Source organism: Dermacentor andersoni, chromosome 10, assembly GCF_023375885.2.
Source record: "Dermacentor andersoni chromosome 10, qqDerAnde1_hic_scaffold, whole genome shotgun sequence".
NCBI lineage: Eukaryota > Metazoa > Arthropoda > Arachnida > Ixodida > Ixodidae > Dermacentor > Dermacentor andersoni.
The window spans coordinates 43,818,291-43,840,752 of record NC_092823.1 but is presented as its reverse complement, the minus strand read 5'-3'; the positions used below and the strand labels follow the sequence as shown (position 1 = coordinate 43,840,752).

The 22,462-nt window shown below is 48.1% G+C and overlaps 1 protein-coding gene across 2 annotated transcripts in view; it reads left to right on the top strand.

Annotated features, from left to right (window-relative positions):
* Window positions 1–22,462, top strand: part of jing (AE binding protein 2 jing) — a 196,786-nt gene that overhangs the window by 154,271 nt on the left and 20,053 nt on the right. For both annotated transcript variants that reach the window (XM_050194517.3, XM_055062212.2), the window contains exon 6: window positions 20,356–20,486. In XM_050194517.3, coding sequence (XP_050050474.2) covers window positions 20,356–20,486 — 131 coding nt within the window. The remainder of the gene's footprint in view (window positions 1–20,355; window positions 20,487–22,462) is intronic.

Sequence of the window (22,462 nt, the reverse complement as noted above, 5' to 3'; positions counted from 1 at the left end):
TCCGCCTCCGCCGTTACGTCATGGAAATGAAGAAACTTGAATGGCTGGCGCATTGTACAAATTTTCTTTATTTTGGGCAGCGGTATATCAGCCACTGCATCCTATGCGTTGCCACCTTCTTAAGTTAATCGTGTCCCATTTTGCCCCACGTCGCGAATAGCTAACAAAGGCGTTTCGCCCCGGTGAAAGGGCAGAGTTGATGCCTGCACATTTGAACACTTGGATTAATCATGCAGTGATTATTGACGAGGCTGAATAAAACGAGACATTCTTTTTAAAGATGAAAACATGGAAAGAAAGTCACAGTTTGAAGGAGCACTTCTACCGCCGTAAAATGGCTTCGAGCAAATTTTTTTCGTTGCAGAAACGCCGTGTTTTATATACGCAGCCGTAAAAAACCGCTCGTAACCGAGGAAGCACTTTCTCTTTTCGTGAAGTCAGGTAAGAGCGTGTCCTCGGAAATCATTAATGCAAACTACGCAGAAGAAGCGCAGACCCGCACGAAGTTATTGCGAAGGTAAAGCGCAAAATTTTGCAAGCAGGTCGGCGGTCTCTCTCATTTTTTACTATTCACCGGGGTCACGGTTTGCGTTGAAATGCGCGGTACATCGGGGCGGGGAGAGGAGTCCCCTTCCGGTGCGGGTTCGTCAGATCGGTGGCCCCGCCACAACTGCGCCCGCATGCGTGGGATTCCGGGCGCACCGCCCGCTCGCAGCGCCACCTAAAGGATGAAAACAACAACGACAAGACAAGTGCGTCAGTCTCTCGCGTGTGGCAAGAAGCTTTGGCTAAGTCGGTTTGCTTCCGGAGCCCAAAGTACGGAGGGGGAGGAAGATGGGGGGGGGGGTCATGTTAGCAGTGCACAGCCGCGGGGCACGAAAGTGTTACACGCCCTGCAACAACACTCGACGGTGCGCACATTACAAGGGAGTGCACCTCGCAACGCGGCCCGCACCAGTGTTCCTGTTATTAATGTTACGCTCTGTACTGATCTTTCTTGTTTTTCTCCTGCCTCGTCGATGGTTGGTTGCGCGTCCGGTCCTCCCTGGGGCTTCTTCGTTCGGTGGACGGGGTTGGTATAGGAAGAGGGCCCTGTAATTCAACCGTTCCTCTGGGCATCGATGGAACCCCTCTATGCGTTTCCTTTATTTAGTTTTTTTTTTTAAACCTTCGTTTTCCGTGCGCCCCGCTCACGTTGCCCTTCCACATAACAATTCGCTCTCTCTCGTCTCTCCAACGCCGCGGCCTTCCTTGCTTCCTGCGTTGCAGGGCTGCAAGCAGGTCTGGGTCGTTGAGCCCTTCCTCCGCGCGCGCTTGCTTTTTGCCGCCGGGGAAAGCCTCTCATTTTTTGTCCCTCTCTCTCTCCACCCTAATACTGTACCTCCTCCCCCGAGCCCCTCCTGCCCGCACACCCTCCCATTGCGGCCGCCATTCTTCTTTTTTTTTTTTCTTCCGATTTCTGCTTCCTTTTTTCTGGCGCACAAAGATGGCAGCGCCCATTGCCATTCCTCGCTGCAGAAGTTGAGAACGGGCGCCTGCAAAGAGAGGAGGAAACGAGGAGCGACCATTGGGAGAGGAGGAAGTAGCCCGACGTGGGCTACGCCGTGTGGCGGGAGGAGGAAAGTCTGGGTCTAGTGGGGGAGGGGGCGCGTTAGGCGAGAGTGAAGTGAGGGCTTCGTTCGGGTGTTCCGTCGTCTGCTCTAGAGGAGGGCGTGCAGACGACTGTTTCTTTTTCACTGCTTCTTTTCCCGGAGAGTGTCGCCTGCTCGCTCGCTTCTGCGTGCTTCTAGCTGGAAGAGAAGCTGCGTGCAGTGTCTTGGAAAAAAGGGAAGCGGCTTCTGAAATGAAAAAGAAGAAAGCCTGTTTTAGCAAAAGAAGCGGCACAGAAAAAGAAGAAATCGTAAAACGGGAAGACGGCTGAAAGTGAGCGTGCTAGAGGGTGAGGGTATTCACCGTGCAAGGATATGAAATAAGTACTAAGGCAACGGCATACGCCCGCACTCGTACCTACAAAAAAAACGAAAAAAAAAAACGTTGGAGCTCAGTATGAAAACAGACTCGCGAAATGAAAGCGGCGGCTTTGAAGCGAGCGAACGGACAACACAGGAGTTGATGTGGCTGCTGGAGATGGGCGAAATAAAAATAAAGATGGCGGCGCGCGCGGAATACGGAAAGGTGGAATCGAAATAAGGCGAGTGAGATGGAAATGAATTGCCGCAGCGGCCCTCGAGGAATGGAAAGAACGGGGTTTGGAAAGGCAAACGATGGCCGTAAGATTGCGTGCAACGAAGGCGGGAAAATGAAAAAAAAAGAAAGAAAAAGCTCGAGGGAAGAAAAGCCACCGTGACCATACGAAAGGGCAGAGCTCGCGAGTGAGCGAAGACGGGAGAACATCGGAGGTGCGACAAAAGAAATGAAGGTAGTGTGAACGGGACTGTGGAGTAGACATTGTTGTAGACAGCGCATGGTAGACCAGTGCGTGTAAGGCATAATACACTGCAGTGGTGTGGAACCAGATGGTTCTGTAATGGCGGCGCCTTCTTTGTGGTCAAAGGGATGAGGAGAACGTGAAAGCGAATTGAACGAAAGTAAGAGAAAAAAAAAAGGGGGGGGGGGGGTGGTAGAAACTGACGGAGCGCAGTGATCAGGAAGTGCAGTAAAGCGTCGAGAGGAAATAACGAATGCGGGAAATTTGGAAGTTGGCGCTTGGCGTGTGAGAAGGTATATATATATATATATATAACACCGAAGTGCGTGGAAAAGTGGGGCGTATTCGGATTGCGGAATGATAGGGCGAGGTATTTGGACATGAAATTTTGAGGCTGCGAAAGAAAAAGGTAGGGGAGTCACGCTGTATAAGTGAGCTTAAATGTATCCGATATGGCTATGGGGAAACAAAAAGAGTAAACGTCGATCAAGCGTGAAGCAGGATGTCGGGAAGAAAGTGAATCGGACTTGGAAAGGCTTGCTGACTTTGAAGCGGATAAGGCGGTGTGTCGGAATAGGTTTACAAATTTGCGCCGTGCGCGGGCAGCATAAATTAGACCGAGCGTGACGAACGAAGGAAGAAAAAAAAAAGAATAACTGTGGAAACCGTGTTTAGAAAGTTAATTGAGGTGTGTTGTAGTGTGTATGCTGAATGAGAACGGGCATAAAAATGGAAATGGTGAAGAAAAAGCGTATTTAGAAAACGTGCATTAGACCTGCGACTTCATTCGGTTGGTTGCGCGCTCGCCCCTAATTTAGTATGCTTCACGGGCCGAGGTGATCAATGTTCAAGTTGTAAAGACGACGTCGAGGGGCGTTTGTATCAATGAGATAATGATGACAATGATTTGTGCAGCAGGGCCCGATACTTGTGTATGTTTAAAACATGCTATGTAATACGTTGCAGTACTCTTTCTGCAAAGGGGAACGGGGAGAATAAATCAACTTCGAGTGTAAAATAAATGCGAATGAATAAATTCCTAACGCAGGGAAACTGAGGCGGGGCGCGTTAACGTGACTGAATATAGGTTGAAGTAAGGAAATGTAGAGGTAAAAAAAGAAGGAAGCGTTACGAAATCACGTTTAATTAGCATTTGCCGGGAAAGCGTCCGGATAAATATAGAAGGCTGTGTAAATCAAGCGCAGGCTTGACTGCTTTTATTGTAAACCAGCGCGGAATATAAAACGAGGGCCGTTCTGTTTTATAGAGGGCAAGCACTCGGATACGTGTGCCAATTGAATTGACCGAGCAGACGTGGGCCGCGCGCAATGCAAAGGAAAGCAGACGACAAGAAAAGCATAAGAGTGTGATGAAGGAAGCAGAGCGCATCTCAGTGTAATTATTGTGAGCAGACGACGTCGAATTCGCGCTGCCAGAAATGAGCAGAATCAAAATGTCTGTAGAAGTAAGAAAGGCATACTGTTATTTCTGTTGACTGCAGACGCAGATACGGAAGCATTCTGGTGTGAAAGTAGAGGCCGCGTCGGCTGAGCGCGTTGATCTGAGCAAACAAAGCTGCGTACTCACAGCTCGTCCGTCGGGGGGGGAGGTATTCTCGAGCAGCGGCCGCACAAAAATGCGCGCAGGTGCATCTTGAACTCGGCATTCCGGAGGGGTCAACTCTGTCGCGGTAGTCTTCAGACTTGGTCTATGTGTGCTTGTAAGTTGCTGTTCCGAGGCTGAAACACCGTGGTTCCGTCGTCAGCAAACGTATTTAAGTTTGCAAAACCTGAGGCAGCTGCTTGCATGGCGTGTGACTCGGAAAGCCGTTTTGACATCCAAACGACGTTTGAACTTTGTGCGAGAGCCATCCGTCTCGCCAATGAGATTATCTGATGACAGATCCCGATAGCCGGCGTTTCTTCGCTGCCAGTTCAGTTATTCAGTAGCAGTTGCTCTCTCTCTCTCGGTCGGTCAAGTGCTCAGTCTTTTCGTGTCGTAGTCGGAACTGAGGGAGCAATGTTTCATTAGGCTGCGACGTCATCTTCTCCCCCCTCCCTTTGTCGTTTCGTTTTTTTTTAAAGTCATTTGTCAAAACTTACTCCGAAACGAGAGACCGTATATGCACGTCCTTGGCGTGCTTGCGGCTGTTTGTGTGTCTGAGTATGTAGAAAAGGATCTGTGCCTATTGCACGTCAACGTGGTTGTTTTTGGGCGAACCACCTGGACACAGGTGATGGATGAGCTGTAGTCCTGTCACGTACGCGAAACCCGCTACAGGTGTAACGTCAACGTTTGTGGCATGTTGGTTTCTGAAGAGAAAAATTATTTCACCTGTAAAAGTGAATTATACCCTTTCACAGGCCAGAGAAGGCATAGAAACGAAAGACAGGTGGCGACGCCTCCGTTAGGCTCCCGCACTATCTTTCTGTGACGTCATGAATTTTAACGGCGTCTGCTAGGGCCTAGTTAAATCGGTAAAAAAAATGGAATATATTATGTTGCACAGAAACCAAGCTTTAAAAATGTCAAATTTAATTCTGTAACCTTTACTGAGACAACACGGCCCAGATACGGAAAAATGCTTTGAAATACGTGACGTCAGGCTGACGTGGCGGCGCTAGGGTTTCGACTCGAAAATAAAGAAATTGAGCGTTGCCCTTCCTTCTCTCTTCTAGTAATCAGCCTACCACGGCGAAATCGAAGAAAATATTGTTTTGAAAGAGCAGTTTATCAGTTTTCTTGAGAGAATAAACTTTGTTATACGAAGGAACTCCGTGGGCTTAATCTCGAGTGGAGCCTTCTTGTAGAGCCCCACTGGCCGTAGCGGCTCGCCGGGCCTGGTCCAGGGTCGCCAGTTGGCTTCCCAGTGCTAGCTCGGAAAGCCGTGCCTCCCAAGACCACGTCGTGTTTTTGATGAGCTCACCAGTCTGGATACTGCCTGGGCTGGGCGCTCCGTGCACTGGTAAGTGATGTGTGTCAGTGTTTTCCTCACACCAGGGACGTATCCCTGCTGTGTATACCTCTGGAAAGATTGCGTGCAGTCTCGAAATGTGCGGGCAGGTGTTTGTTTGAAGGCGGCGCCATTCCCTGGCTTGTTGGCTGCTTAAGTTGGGATGGGGAGGAGGGCACTTCCGTCTGGCCAGGCGCTGGTACTCCAAAATCTGCCTGCTATTGATGATTTCCTTATAGTAATCTGAAGGGGGTCCCGAGGAGGGTTCTGCAGCTCGGCCAGCAAGTCCTCGAGCTACGCAGTTCGCCTCCTCGTTGCCCCCCAGGCCCGTGTGCCCCGGGCACCAGGCGACGGCATGGTCCTCAGTCAATCCGGGGCCCAGAATATCAGTGACGCACCTGGGAAGTGTGCCTCCGAGGCATAACCGACAGGCGGCTTGTGAATCCGTCAGTATGTACGCGGGGCGACCCCTTCGTTCTGCTTCTCTTGGTTATGGCTGCTGCCTCCGCGGTGGCGCTTGATCTGGTTCGTATAGACCCGCAGGACACCACCTTGTTTTGGTTGGTTGCTGCCATTGCGAATGCCTGTTTTCTGGGGCCTTCTAGTGGTGTGGAGTAAAGGCTAGCGTCGATGTAGTAGGTATCAGGATCGCTCGTTCTCTGGAGGAGTTCTCATGCTCGTGCTTGCCGCCGCTTTTGGTTGTAGAGCGGATGCATGTTCTTGGGGACCGGTTCCACGATAATAGGTGCCCGTAGGTGCATCGATACGATGACCGTTTCGTCTTCGCAGTATTGGAGGGTGAGTGGGTATCCCAGTCTTCGCAGTAGTCTTCTGCCCTGGTGTGTGGTGTTGAGTCGTTCTCTCTGTGTAGTGTTCCTTTAAGGCTATGTACTTTGTATCATCACCCACATACCGGCGGTCGCGCCTTGCGCGGGAAGAGTTAGTTTTGCGGATTTATATCGTGTCACCACCAGAAGGTGATCAACACTCCTGCACAATTTTTTTTTCACTTTGCCTAACTTTAGATATTTTCATCCCTATTAGCGCCTTCAACGTTGAACATGCATGCGTACAGTTCCCAGCATGAATCGTAGTCTTAAGCGGGTCTGTCGTCTGCTTCCCGCCTGAAGTACTCTCGAGAGTTTCCCGCTTCTCCTGTCGCCTGCTATCTCGTCTGATATGCTGATCTTTTGATCTTTGGTTTGCTGTCTTTGTGCCAGCGAACAGCCGCCATCTGCGATCCTTTCTCCCGATTTTCGCTCTGTCTCCGCTTCGCCTACATCCGACGTGCTATGGATTAGCAATGACCCTAGTACGTTAAGTTCTTGGCATCCGGCGCAGACGGCAATATCGAGGGCAGACGACGTTCGACATTTTCGACTGCGAAATTGAAAGCAGCTTCGCGACCCCGCTGCGTTTGGCGCGTGTCGTCTGCTCCTCGCAGCTGTTAGCAATCGGCAGTGGAAGGTCTCGTTTTGTTGCTGACGCTGTATCCACAGAGCCTTACTTTGTAGTGCCTCCTCGGCAAAATTCTCGCTCCGTCACCGATTTGCGGAAGCTTCGAGATAGCTGGATCACGTGACAGCGGCGGCGTACCAAACTCTGTCTTTCGGGTCTTTGCTGTAGAGTTGAGGGCCTGAAGATGACGGCGCGATGATCATCATCAGCCTATCCTTATGCCCACTGGCACGACGAAGGCCTCTCCAAGCGACCTCCAGTTACCCTCGGTTCGCGTTAGCCGATTCCAACTTGCGCGTTAAAACCGTACAGTGTTGGCAGCGGTGTAGCGTGACTCTGCTCGATCGGAATACCATCGGGTCGCCCGAACTGAGCTGCCTGTACAGAGAGACAGAAAAAAGAAAGTTACAATATTTCCCTTGACAACGTGACCAGATTGTTGGAGGTGCAGTGCGTCGATGTAGTTGCTCCTTGCACCGAACTCCTTCTCGTAACCATAACACCAATCCTAAGATAGCAAATAAACCAGTTCGCGGGGACCAACCGAATACGTATCCCGTGAAGTTGAAGCGACTACCTACCGAGACAGCGATAGCATTCCGACGAGGCGTCAGCATCCACAATACTAACTTCGTTTGTATACAGACGTTACGTAAAACTGCCGTTGCTCGTCAATTGTAGCAGCGAACGGTGCACCATACAGTCAAGCAGTCAGCCAACGATCACAAACCGCTGATAGCCCGCAGACAGCTTCGTAATCTTGGTAACCCTGACCAACCAGACGAACAGCTAGAGCTTGCGCGCCGTTGCACGGTTTTAATGGCACAGCGTATCCGCTGGGCAGACGAAACGAGCAGACGGCGTGACTGATCGGTATCTCTCCCGCTGCACAAGCATCTTCGACGACACGGACGAGGCGCAGATTCCATCGAAGCACGCAACGCGAGCCACGGCTTCTGGCATAATGTAGCCGCGCTCCAAGCCAAGCGCGTTACAGTTGAAAAGAAAACTTGACGTTGTCCTCCAGCCAGCAGATGGCGCCAGCAAGGCAGCTGTTAGACGCGAGTCGAGAGAAGGCGGTGCTTGCTTGTTTTAAGTTTGGGCACCGAAATCTCTCGCTGCCGTGTTCAGGTTTATATGGCCGTTTTGTTCTTGCATTTATTAGCATTTTTTTCTTTCTTTTGCGGTAGTCTTCCTGATCGGTTTATTGCGTGCGGCGCTTTCAGTTTATAGCTTCCTGTACGCCTTTCGCTTTTAATTTTCATTCCTGCGTCAGGGGCGCCCAAATTTGTTTTGCGATCCTTCTTCGGAGATTGCCGGCATTCTTGCCGTCGTCCCCCTCGGCGTGCAGTGTCGAGCTATCGTTGTTTGGGGGGAGGTGCGGCGCTGGAGCGGGCTAAGGAGGGTGAAAAAGATTAGAGAGAGAGAGGAGGAAGACGTGTACGGAGAAATAAATGATTGAAAGAAAAGCCAGGTCCAGCTCCCTCTATCGGGTCCCCGCATCGCCGGGTGTAGGCGTGTCCGCGCGTCAGCCGTGCGGGGAGTTTGGCAACGAAGAACACAAGGAAAGTCGTCAGCTGTCTGTCCCCGCTTCTGGTTGCGCTGCGGGGCCCGTCCGATCAATGGCGTCATCGGTGACGTAATCTACGCGCGGCGAAGAGAGTCTCCCCGGCGGTTTCACGGTGGCTCCACCCGTCGGCGCCTACGTGAACTGCGCGTGTACTTCAGACCGACCGTGACTGGTTTTGTAAACTTTATTTTTAGATTTTGTTTTGTTTGTGATAGGAGTGTGTGTATTGCGGGGATGCTCATGGAGTGGCGCACATGTGGAGTGAGAGAGATAGAGAGAAAAGACCGAAGCCGTGATCGTGCTCGTTCCTGCCCCCACTCAAATGTAGCCTGAGAATGTCAATGTCACGATGTGTACTTATTTGTTGCTCACCCGTTTGTTTTAATGTGAACCCCCGCGAAGCCCAAACGTAATTTTGCTCTCAAAAATAACTTGTTTACCAAGAGGAGTACATTCGTAAAAAAGAAAGAAAGAAGAAAGCTTATATGTTGCTTCAGTATATATATATATATATATATATATATATATATATATATATATATATATATATATATATATATATATATATATATATATATATCATAAGCCAACAAACAGTCACCGAGGACAGCATACGGTAAATTAATTGTACTTATTCATTGAATTGAAGAAATGACAAATAAATGGAAACTAAAGTGGATGAAAGAACAACTGGCCCCAGGTGGGGCACGAGCCCGCGTCCTCGCATTACTTGTGCGGTGCTCTTACCAATTGAGCTACCACGGCGCTGTTTTCCCATCCACACTATGAGGTATTTGTTTATCTGCTCGAACTAAACCTTGGAGTGTTAGCCAGCGCCACCATACAGGGCGTGTGTGTATATATATATATATATATATACACAAAATGAAATAGCATTCCCGGTTGAAAATGACAACAGAGGTTGTGTTCAGTACTACAGAAATTTCTGTTGTGCAACAGGATTTTTCTGTAGTAACTACAGATTCCTGATGAAGCGACAGACTTTTCTGATGTACAACAGACATTTGTTGTTGCTACTACAGAAGTACAGTCTGTTGTATGTCTGTTGTTACAACAGAAAGCTGAAGCTCCACAACAGATTTTTGTAGTACTACAGAAAAATTTGTCATCACTACAGGCACCCTGTTGTCCCAACAGAAATGTTCCTGAAGTAACCCGAAAAACTTCTGTAGTGCTACAGAGAGCTGTTGAAATACTACAGAAACCTATTGTGGCAACAGGCCCCCAATTGTCACAACAGAAGTGTTCCTGAAGTAATGCGACCAACTTCTGTTGTACTACAGAAAAATGTTGTTGTACGACAGAAACCTATCATTGCAACAGGCCCCCAGTTGTCATAACAGAAGTGTTCCTGAAGTAATGGACAAACTTCTGTTGTACTACAGAGAACTGTTCCACAACGGAAACCTATCGCCGCAGCATGTACCCAATGATGACAACAGAAGTGCACTGAAATTGTGTGATGCGACAAGCTTCTGTAGTGCCCGGTTGAAAAAGACAAAAGGAATTCCTGTCGCAACTACAGAAATTCTGTTGTACGACAGAAGTTGTTGACATTTCGTAATTGGGAGACATTTCTGACGTTACGACAGAAATTCTGATTTCGCAACAGAAGCATTCTGTCGCGACAACAAGAGTTCTGAAGTCGGAACAACAGCTTTATATCCTGACAGCGACTCCGACATTACGACACCAATTCTGACGTCGCAGCAGAAACATTCGGTCGCGACGGCCAAGAGTTCCGAAGTCGCAACAGAAGCACTTTCCGTCGCGGTCCTTTAAAATTGTATGTTTTCGCATCGGTGGTGTACACTGTACTTTTCTCTTGCGCGGTATTCAATCGCGCTTCTCTGAAGCCGGCAATGCTGATGGCACCGACACCGGTATTAAAGTCGACGTGGCGAATAGTTATAATTGTGCCGTGACGACGCGGCACCAGCAACGCCCTACCGGCCTCCTCAAAATCGGCCACTCATCAAAATCATACCATCTGCGGGAATGGCTGCGGAATCCGTTTTTTTTTTTTTGGTAAGATGTGGCACACAGGCCCTGGACTTACATGTGCTGTTACACTGACACATTAGTTAATTTCCCAGGAATATTTCACAAGCTTATGCGAAGCGGAAAAGAAGATTTGGGTTGTTCCACAAAGTTGCGTGAAAAGCGGTCTCGCTCGGGTCTCATTAATCTGGTACAGTGCTGCCGTGAGAAGCCAGTATGCTGTCAGAAAGAACGCTCATCCACGAATGTTTATGTAGCTATTTTGCATTGAACACACGAATTATATGCGCGCTCAAAAGTGTACACAACGAGAGACAACTGTCGAAACTAGCAGTAATAACCCTAAAAGTCAACGTTGTCTATTTCTGAATTCCTTATTTAATATGGATATCGTACATCAAAATCGATGTTCTAGCACTGCACGATGTACCTGTCGATGGTACGAACACACTTGCTCTTCTAGAGATGCGGCACTTGACGCGGTGGAGTGATAGCGGATCTTGGCTCTCAAAATGCAGATGTAAACATCAGCGCATCAGCACGTCGTACTGTTCACATGGCCAAAACGTACACTCGAAAAGCATGTCAGGGGTGGTGCAGTGGTAGGATGCCGGGCTCGGAATCGTGAGGTCGCATGTTCGAATCCTAGGCATTATGTTTTTCTTTTTTGTACTAACAAATTTACATAACCTTACGGGCGTCTCTGTCAATTTTTAATTAAATATTGATCAAGAACTACAGAACTTTCTACTACAGGACGTCACACTACAGGCAACAGAACTACAGGCAACAGAACTACAGAAACAACGTCCCAAAATACGACAGACTGTTAAAATTTCCTGTTGTGTTTTTCAACTGGGTTGTCAATATTTAATTGGTAACTGGCTTGCTGAACTATCCACAGCTGGCGCACATCTTGCATTGAATTGAAGAAATGACAAATAAATGGAAACTAAAGTGGATGAAAGAACAACTGGCCCCAGGTGGGGCACGAGCCCGCGTCCTCGCATTACTTGTGCGGTGCTCTTACCAATTGAGCTACCACGGCGCTGTTTTCCCATCCACACTATGAGGTATTTGTTTATCTGCTCGAACTAAACCTTGGAGTGTTAGCCAGCGCCACCATACAGGGCGTGTGTGTGTATATATATATATATATATACACAAAATGAAATAGCATTGTCAATATTTAATTGGTAACTGGCTTGCTGAACTATCCACAGCTGGCGCACATCTTGCATTGAATTGAAGAAATGACAAATAAATGGAAACTAAAGTGGATGAAAGAACAACTGGCCCCAGGTGGGGCACGAGCCCGCGTCCTCGCATTACTTGTGCGGTGCTCTTACCAATTGAGCTACCACGGCGCTGTTTTCCCATCCACACTATGAGGTATTTGTTTATCTGCTCGAACTAAACCTTGGAGTGTTAGCCAGCGCCACCATACAGGGCGTGTGTGTGTATATATATATATATATATACACAAAATGAAATAGCATTGTCAATATTTAATTGGTAACTGGCTTGCTGAACTATCCACAGCTGGCGCACATCTTGCATTGAATTGAAGAAATGACAAATAAATGGAAACTAAAGTGGATGAAAGAACAACTGGCCCCAGGTGGGGCACGAGCCCGCGTCCTCGCATTACTTGTGCGGTGCTCTTACCAATTGAGCTACCACGGCGCTGTTTTCCCATCCACACTATGAGGTATTTGTTTATCTGCTCGAACTAAACCTTGGAGTGTTAGCCAGCGCCACCATACAGGGCGTGTGTGTGTATATATATATATATATATACACAAAATGAAATAGCATTGTCAATATTTAATTGGTAACTGGCTTGCTGAACTATCCACAGCTGGCGCACATCTTGCATTGAATTGAAGAAATGACAAATAAATGGAAACTAAAGTGGATGAAAGAACAACTGGCCCCAGGTGGGGCACGAGCCCGCGTCCTCGCATTACTTGTGCGGTGCTCTTACCAATTGAGCTACCACGGCGCTGTTTTCCCATCCACACTATGAGGTATTTGTTTATCTGCTCGAACTAAACCTTGGAGTGTTAGCCAGCGCCACCACACACGGCGTGTGTGTGTATATATATATATATATACACAAAATGAAATAGCATTGTCAATATTTAATTGGTAACTGGCTTGCTGAACTATCCACAGCTGGCGCACATCTTGCTGCGGTGTATCAGGAACGTACGCTATGCTGTGGGCTTTGTGTTAATAGGTTTCCGGTGCTTCAATAACAATTTCGATCCATACAACTTACGCAGGAAATGTGATACGCTAAGTTCTTTCTTTCTTTTAGAGGGGGGGGGGGGGAGGTCAAGGGAAGTCGGCTCCGTCGCTGATCCCAAATGTTAGAATGCATTGTTGTCTTTTTTATTTCCAGGTTACTGTATGTGTTTATTTGCTCAGCTCAGGAAGCCCCACGTGTCTTAAGAGGAAGCTTTAGTTCGGGAACTCCATTAGTAAATACACGGGAACGGAGAAATCGTGTTTCAACGCGACCACAGCACCGTTGTTAATGGGGTTTGTTGCATTTAGAAGACGTCTAAATGTAGCGACTGTAGAAAGCAGAATGTTTATTTAAGCCGCCACTTTTTTTTTTTTACAGAATTTTCTTTTCGGCTTTAGATATCTCTAGGACGGTTTGCAGAACTCTCATAATTTTTTTTATTCCTGAGTTGTATAGTTGTAAACTCGCGGCTTCGATGTCTTAAATATTGCAGTACTGAACATTTGTTAAAGAAAAGATGTTCGCTAAAGTCGGTCGATTTCAACTTGTCATTTTAAATGCAACAAATCTCGTCATATTTGGGGCAGCAGGTGTGGAGCAAAACTATTCCACCGTTCTCGCGTGTTTAGGAGCACCCACCACATTAAGTAACACTGGAAGTGTTACTCCTGTAGTAATCCTGTAGTAATCTGAGCTCCTTCTTAATCTTAAGGTGCGGCCTGCAGCGCAGGAAGGAAAAAAAAAAAAAAAACTCAGAGCGGAAGCCGTGGTATTGCGTTACGTTCTTTCGTATTTCCCGTGCTTCTGCCGTAGCATGTCGAACCAGCTGGAGATCGGCAACTTTCTCTTAAGCTGCGTTAAATTAAGGTAATTAAGATTGTGGGAAATTAAACTAAATTGAGCCTCTGGAAGGGGAATATATCGGCGCACTTACCGTGAAAGGAGGCAATGATGTAAGCTAGGAAGAGAGGCGGGAATGAGAGAAAGAGAGAGAGAGAGAGAGAGAGAGAGAGAGAGAGAGAGATGCGAAAGGTGGATGGTGACGCCACCCTGAAGTTCCCGGACCGGCCCTCAGTGAGGTCGTGAATTCCCAGTGTTCTTAGGTTTAGTTGATTGTTTCTTGAGAATCAACCTATGGAAAGTTTGCGGTGTTCCTGCCTCCAAGTGCGCAGAATACGTGAACATACTCGGAACCACACGCACTCATCACTTGCAGGCGTTCAGGTCTATCGACACGCACGCAAGCACGGAGTGTGTGTGAACTAACTGACGTATAGAGGGGAGACAAGAACGAGCGGAGTTGTATGGTGGCTACCTGGAGGCGAAAGCGGTAGTCGAACATCCATCTACTGTGTTTAAAAAGAACAAGGAAAAACATGGACAGGTGAAAGGACGCAGCTGTGCTTTGCTTCCCCGGTCTTTTAAACATTGCAAGCTACTTTCTCGCTCGTTTGAGATGCGTTTCCCCCCCCCCCCCCTCCTCCTTTGTGGACCGGCTTTACTCCCATAACCGCCGGCGCCCTTGTCGTCTTTTTTTTTTTCTATAATCTATCATATCTGCATTATCACTCTTCCTCCTGCCCGCTGCCGTGTGTCCCGCTCCGTTAAAAAAAAGTAATAATGCACGGCGCCCAGAAGGAGCAGGCACACGGACAGCATTGGGTGATAGCGGCTTCGCACATAAGAAACAAATATTAAGAGAAAAGAGAAAAAAAAAAAAAACGTGTTCCGCGCGCTCCTGGCATTCCTTACAACAGCCGACCCCCTCACGCAAGCACGGCGGGTACGCGATGCCACTCTCTTGCGCGCCTCAGGTTCGTTGCACGACGCTTCAAATCTCGCGCTCCTTGTTCCTAACCCCGTCACGCTGTTGTCGTTCTGGGATGGCCATCGAGGAATCGGCCTCCAGAACAACGGCGCGTTATAACGGAAGACGGGTGGGGGAGGGGGGGGGGGAGGAGTACGCAAGCGCTTGCTCCGCTTATTCGTTCAAGTACGCTGTAAGGATGTTTTGGGACTCACGGTTGGGGCACGCTATCGACCAGGCGTCTGTTGAGAACGCAAAAGACAAAAAAGTGCAAAGGAGCCGTAGTAGCTGGAGCCCGGTTTCTGCGCATGCGCACTGCCGTTTTCGCCAGTTTCCCGCGAGGATCACTAGAGGAAATTCTCGCGCTGCTACAGTTCCGCTAGCAGGGGAATTTTGGGCACGTGGCACGTGGAATATGTCTAATCATTGTGCCTGTGGCTTCAGACGTTCTTGTGGCGTTGCTTATTGCGCTTTATCGTTGCCAATTTTCAAGCGATCATATTTACAGGGAGCTTCAGCTCAGAGTTTAGCGCGTCCGGCTTCCAGAGGGAGGGAGAGGGGAAGGAAACTAAGAATTTGCTACCCCACGCATGGGGAGGGGATGTTGTCGAGAAAGAGAAGGCGACGAGAATACCGTAAGTGGTGCGACCTCGGATGCCAGGGGCGGTGGGAGAGGGGTGGAGGCAATGTCTTGCTTTACTTCGCCCCACGGCGGTGGGGGGGGGGGGGGGGGGGGGGGGCGGAGGGAAGCGAGTGACAAGTAGAGACCTTCTTTGTCATATTTGCCCGAACGTCGTGTGCATGCGTGAATTGCGAGAGCGACACCTGGGGACTATCGCGCCTTGGAATCTGCCTTTACCTAGGTACTGTAGTGCCACGGTCGAGGACGGCGCTTTGCCCCGTTTGTCCCTAGCCAAGCTGCACAATGGGAGCTACGCGACGCCTTAGGTTGATGCTTTAGCAGCCGCAGACGATTGAGTAATGGCATGCTGTTACTGCGAATTTTGTTGTAAAATATTCATTCGCAGGTTGTAGTTGAGTTTTTGTTCGAGGCTGGGCGGCGCATGCGTAGAGCATTCCCGCGTATCACGTGTACTCCTCAGCAGTGGCGTAGCTAGGTCGTCTGGCACCCGGCACCCGGAGCCCATAGGTCTTCTGTCACCCCCCCCCCCCCCCCCCCCCGGGTGTAGCCGGCGGAAAGAGGGGTGTCTTCAGACGTATATGACATCCCCCCCCCTCCACTGGCCCCTTGCACTCGGGGCCCACAGCCCCCCGGCCCCCTGTTGCTACGCCACTGCTCCTCAGGTCTCCAATGACCGTGGAACCGGCCGAGCGCCGGAGGCGCACTGCGAAGCGGCCAGCCTTAGGTTACGTGTGCCGTGTGCACAGTGACACGGGCAAACCACCGACGACAAAATGGCGCGGCTTCGTCATAACGGACTCTGTAGCGGTCGTCGTAAATCCCGTTTAGACGGAACTCTATAAGCGGTGCTTACACGTGGGAGCAAAGCGCGCCGCACTTCCTTAATCCTAAGCAAATGCACTTTAGAAGCAAGAGTACCCCCCCTAGCTCCCCCCGAAAGGAAAAGTCCCTAGTTCTCGCAAAAACTCTCCAGCAAAAAGTCCCCAGATGTGTCTCTTGCAAATCACGCATGCGCGCGACGCTCGGAAAATGCTGTTGGGGGTGATAACATTGAGGAAGGAAAATTTCCTTTCTCAACTTGAAAAATTTCCTTCCTCCACTTGCTTATCACCCATGGAGGAACCATAGTAGCCTGATGGAGCCGACGACTCGGCGATGGCGTAACGGAACGGAGGAATGGACACGGCAAAATTCATCGCGCCGTGGTGTCTGCCGTGTCTGTAAGCTCCGCAAGTAATAGCGCGTTCGTAGAAGCCTCAACTCTGTGCGTTTAGCACTGCGGCAGATTAAAAAAAAAAAAAAATATGCGATGCTTTCTACCGAATAACTACGTCATGTATTGGAGCTAGAACTTCTAGACGTTGATGTTGTAATCGAATTACGCGATATTTGTGCACCTCTGCGATTCCAGTACGTGACCTAGTATGTGGCGTTTGCGAACGCAAGCGGCACGCCGTGACCGCTGGTCGCGGAAACGAACGTATTACAGCTCTCGTTTTGTAGTAAAATGGTTCAGATCTACGGAAACCTTCAATGTAGCGAGTACATAATTTTCCCGGCATCAGTACAGGAAACTTAACGTTACACCGAATTACATGACGCACTCTACTAATTCATTTGTTTCATATGATACATAACGCACAATTTATATATATATATATATATAATGTATATATATATATGCTTTTTGGTCGAGAAAGCGAGCAGTGAGAGGTCTCCCAGCATTTCGTAACGTTGCCAACTTTTGCAAGAAACGCAGCAATATGCCGTCGCATTAAAATAGTTACATGTTCTCGTAGAAGGGATCCGGCGCACTATATCTTCCCGCCGAGTACGGAGAAGTGCGAAGAACCCGTTCCACAACGAAGCCTGAACCTTGCGAAATGAACGACGGTGGGTAGACGTCATTGTAACACTGAACCATCGTAACACTGACTGGCCCGAGAGGGGAATCGCAGAGACCCGCGACGAACTGGGGGCAGGAACTCCGAACGACGATCGCGGATTCAGATCGATGGGCTTGCAAGATTCCTTCTCCCTGGCTTAGCTCCAGAGCGGTTCAAAGGGGGCGACGGTTCATTCGAAACGCGCTCGTGTTGTAGCGGCCTGCCAATGACAGTTGGATCGAGCTCGGCGAGCACTCTCTCTACATCGCCGGAAGACCCGCGCAGAGAGAAGCAAATCGGGCCTAATTACAGCGCTTTGCGGTATCTTTCCTTCTGCTTGTTTGTCCTTCATTTCTCAAGGCGTCCAAAGCGCACTTTGGGAACACGAAGATAGAGGGAGAAGGAACCGAATACGAGCGGCTTAACTGCGTTTGCAAAGTCCCCGCTCGGGCTGAAAGACAGAAAGAAAGGGCAGAGCCTGCGAAGTGCGACGGGTCTGCCGAGAGGCTACGTTCGGGAGGGCTCGTTGCCATGGCGACCATGGGAAGAAGTAAACGAACGAAAAGAAAAAGAAAAGAGGTGAGAGGAAATCGGTGAAGGGGGAACGGGGACGACAGAGAATAAACGGGAAGTCGGGGAGACGAGGGCTCCAGCTGCTGACAGTTCCGTGTCGACAGTTGGGTGCAGCGAGAAGAGGCGGCACGCCCGACCATTTTGCTCAACGTCTCGCTTCGCTTTGTCACCTCCTTTGCGCGCATTCGGCGTCTCGAACGTCCTGTGTCCATCTTGGCACGTAGCGGTTATGGAGCGTCTTCGCAGGTGGTTTTGCAAGTCGCAAGGAGTAATACGTTTTCAAAGGAGGCGTACCGTAGCGCAGATTGCTTTGTTATGCCTTGAACTGGAGTAGCCTTACCCGATAAAAGCGCGTTATTAGACATCCTGCACGCAATTAGCGTACAACGCCGCCGCTCGCTTCCGCTTCTTTCGTTGACCTCGAATCGGGCCCCGGAGCGCGCGAGGGATGAACAAGGCGTGCGGACGTCTTATTAGCGCGGCGCAACTGGTAGCGCCTCGGTGTGGCGGTGGTGCGAACTGCCGAGACATCGATATTTACATTTTTTCCCGAGTCTTTTTATCTATTTATTTCTGGTTGAAAGCACAGAGGCAGTGGGGGCCTAGCAGTAATAAGTGCACACCGCGCCAGATTTGTGGTTGTCATGGCTTTAACTGGATCAGTCCTGATGCACCAGGTAATACATGGGTGGTGCATTATATGGAATGTACAGGTCGTCTGTCACTTCAGAATATAACTTGGATAACAGCAGCACAATCCTTCTTTATGTTTTACCGTATGACACCTATCATGGTGAGCCCAAAGCAACAAACTAGAACTCTAGCAGATGGCTGTGAAATAGTTCGATAAATTGTCTGTAGTATCACCATATCGCTGGCGTTGTGAGCATGCCTGAGACTATTAAACATAGGCACAAAGGAATATATTAGGCTATGTAAATTAGGACAAACGCTTGGAGCAGCATTGATGCAAAAACTTTGCCGAGAGTGGAAGCTTATGTCGTGATTGTAATCGATACAAAAATGTTTATAAATACGTTATATACAAAAATGTTATATAAATAGTGGAAGAAGAAGCCACTCCTATGGGGTTTCTGGTGGTATGCTCAAAATTTATTCTTTTCTGAGTAAGTTAGCAGCAAAATGTTGTAGATTACATTTCAGATATGGTGTAAAAGTGAAAATTGGGGCAACTCCATGAGAAAGTAAAGGTTGGTATGTGTTCGTAGTTTCGAATAGAAATAGAATATTGCATGCCAACTATTTATATTCGTATTCGAAAAGAAACTATTCAGTGTTTTCGTACACTGGAAACTAGCCAATGTTTTGCTGCTGTTATTTTTCTGCTAAAAGTATTGCAAATTCTCAAAAGTGAAACAACAACAAAAGTTTTCAAAGCAATGCAGATTCAAAAAAGAAAAGAAAAGGTAATACAATCATTGTCCTGACTTTGCGGCAAAAGCTTACACGACAACCGTGATTTTTGTTTGCAGTCTGTCATTTAATGCCTTTGGCTTTATTGTGTTCACAGCATTCGTGGTGCTCAGACGCTTTTTTTCCCTACAACTCCTGATGTTTTCTCAGTATCCATTTGTGCAACATTTTTGGAAAAGTAGTCATAAGCAGCCATTCATTCTTGAAAAGCCTGCTTGCAACCAAGCTCTAATTATGTCGATCTTGTCTATAAAACTGATATTTTATTCTTGATTATTACTAGCTGTCATTTTTGCACTACTGCAAATAGAGGCACGGTGCCTAATTACGCCAGAATAAATATTTCTACTGTAAATATGTGCATCTGTATTTGACTATTCGGTATTCAATTCTCACTATTAGTATTCGGTTCATATTCAACCTTAATATTTAGCCACATTTATTAGAAAGCTATTGCATCAGCTCTTTGTGATGTCATATAATGCGTCAAGGTTTCTTAACTAGATGATAATTAAAAGCCTAATTGGAGAAGACATGAAAACTTTACCTGGTTGTATTCTTGGCATTTTGAGTGTGCAAAAATATACTGGAATTAGTGATGCGGCAGTCATTGCCTGTCCCTAGAGTGTGAAAAATAACGAAGAATAAAACGAAGTACTGCCTTGTTCATTTGTGCTAATTCAGTTATAACACGTGCATACACGTATTAACCTTCAAGGAATACAGGGTCACCGTATACAGGGTCACCGGTGACAGCAGTAGCAATGCTGGATCTGACATTTTGTGTTGTTTTGTCTAACCACAACACACAGGCAAGTCTTCGAGTTATCTGGGCGTTCTAGTTGAAAAAATTTTTTAAAAAGGCTGCATGTTAATGATCACTGAAAGTCACCGTCAGCACTTTGCACTGACTACAAAGTCAATGTGGTTGGTTACTGCAATAGTAGCTCTGTGTCTGGCTTTCTTTTTACTATTCTGTTAGGCTGCCCTCCTTGAAGAAAAATAAAAATGGTTGTGTCTTTATCGCTAAACTCTGAGTTACCAGGTAGTGCCACCAACCCGGCCACTCCCACTTACCTCTCTGGTAACTTGGTATTCCACAAATACCAGTGCGTTCACTGGCATGCTAAAACTCCCTAAGGAGTCACTCTCTATAACGAAGAAAAAAAAAGCGCCGCCAGAGTGGCCTCTAGGCATCATGCCACCGACAAGTGTTACATTTGCTCAGTGTCCGATTCGTTTTACGCACTTGGGCAGTAATTGTGCTCTTCGCTACGCGTCTGTTGATTGTACACTAACTTAAGCTTGGGATTCATTTTCGGCGCAGTAAAACATCCCGATTTCTTCGACGCCGGTGTGATGGAGGAGCTGAGGCACCGGCTGACGGATGTCAGCGCCCCACAGTCACCTGCAGAGCCCCACTCCTGGAATGGGTCCACGGTCACCTTCCATGCAACGGTCAGTGCTCGCTTCACAGAACAAGAGAAAGGACTCCCCTGCACAATAATGGTTTCTACATAACATGTGCCAGATGACTTTTCTTCGCTCTCTTTCTTCTATCTGTTATTTATTCTTTATGAGTTTTGTAGTCTGCGACCTGTTGCTTGTTAGAACGGATCTTAGTTTACCGCCTGTTTTAGAACAGGGGAATTTTGTTGCAATAACTTATGTACCACGGGATCAAAAGATGCAGAGGATGCTTGCTCGTATGGCCAACACGTTGCTAACCTACATTCCAGGCTGATTCATGAAGTAGCGAGGACATTTAGCTTTCTTCTCGAATTCTGTGCTCGCGAAAACGTTCTCGGTTGCCTTTACGCCATCCAAATAAAGCGTATGAAGTGAAGATGCTGCACACCACAGCTGCCTGCAGGCCTGCTTGACAACGACGTTAGAGTCTGTGCTCGAGGAAACGAGAGAGGACAGTGTGCACTTGAAAACTATTTAAGACAATTGGCGTTAACACTTCGACCAGGCCCCGTTTTCTTACAAGTAGAAACCCTAGAAAGCGTCTGGTGTTGCCCATGGAAAAACACTCTGGCAAGAGAGGCAATGGTAAGCTGATGTATTGCTCCGGAACAGGAGATCTTCCACACTATTCCTCTGCAGCTCATCACAATTTTACAAGCCATTGTCATCATGAACTTTACGAAAAATTACATATTTCACTTGAGACGTGTGGCACATGGCTTTTATTTGAAAACATAAAAAAAATGACTTCCTGTACGTTCAAACAGCTTGAAAGTGCACTTTCTTGTGACATAGTTGACTGGTGGGACATGCAACTGTAATGCTGTGGCTCATTGCTGCCGCAGCGTATTCCAAAACCTTTATAGCTGTGCAAAGCGTGCAGACTTAAGATCCCTAGCGGATGGTACCCTTGGTGACTGCCACGAAGAGGCCGGTGTTTGCCTGCACACTGGAAAGGAAGGTTCGAGCACTGGCATGCTTTCCTGTGCGCTGCTCACTGGGAAACAAGTCCCAGACGATTCCTGGAATTCTAACTCACTTGCCCAGGTGGCGCTGGCACCGCTAGCTCTTTCTGCAGTGCCAGCGAAGGAAATCGTAAAGGCAAATTTGTACAATAACACTACGGGCAGTGCTGTGTTATTCGAGGCGTGAGCTGGCTGCCTAAGGACAAAAAGCACATCGGAGCAAATACAGTCAACATTCGTTTTTTTCGGACTCCCTATGGGCCACGATATGAGAGAAAAATCGGGCAGTCCGAAAAAATGAGCACACGCCTTTTACTGCCCCCTAGGGCTCAAATCACCACAGGCACATCCAAAACAGCTCTAAAGGTCAGCCAGTACACTTATTAGGCATGCTGGTGCTCGTGCTGTACTGCGATAGGAGACGGCGGGTGCAGGCGTGCATAATTAAGGGAGGCATACCCTGTCCCGTGACAATTGACCTTTCTGACTTTTGGTGTGCTTCGCCGCGTAACAATTTTCTATTGAGGCGAAGCTGACTTTCGAAAACTGGCATTGTGCAACACCTCTTGCTTTCCGAGTATCGAAGCCATTGGCAGGGATCACAAAGGCGGAGTCGGCGTGGTTGCTAACAGCGGCAAACTGTTTCGGTCAACAACACATAACCGAACAGCAGGAAGCTTGGTAGCGAGCGTCGAAGTAGCTAGGTCTAGCATTGCCACAGTGGTGGCTATGGCTACCAGCGAATCAGCATGCGAAAGCGTCTGTTCGAGGTGGCGAGATAATCAATATGGCGGCTATGTTAATGCCTTTTCATACCTGCGGTCACAACAAAAAGTCAGGAAAATCACAAGATGAAAGTTTTTTGCTTCCAAAATTCTACACATTCTTACACGTTGACTCCATGGGGTTCTAGGCGGCACCGCAAAGGTGTCGGAATTATTGGGCATGTTCGAAAAATCGGTTGTTGGCTGCATTCGCAACAACATGAGGCCTGTGTCT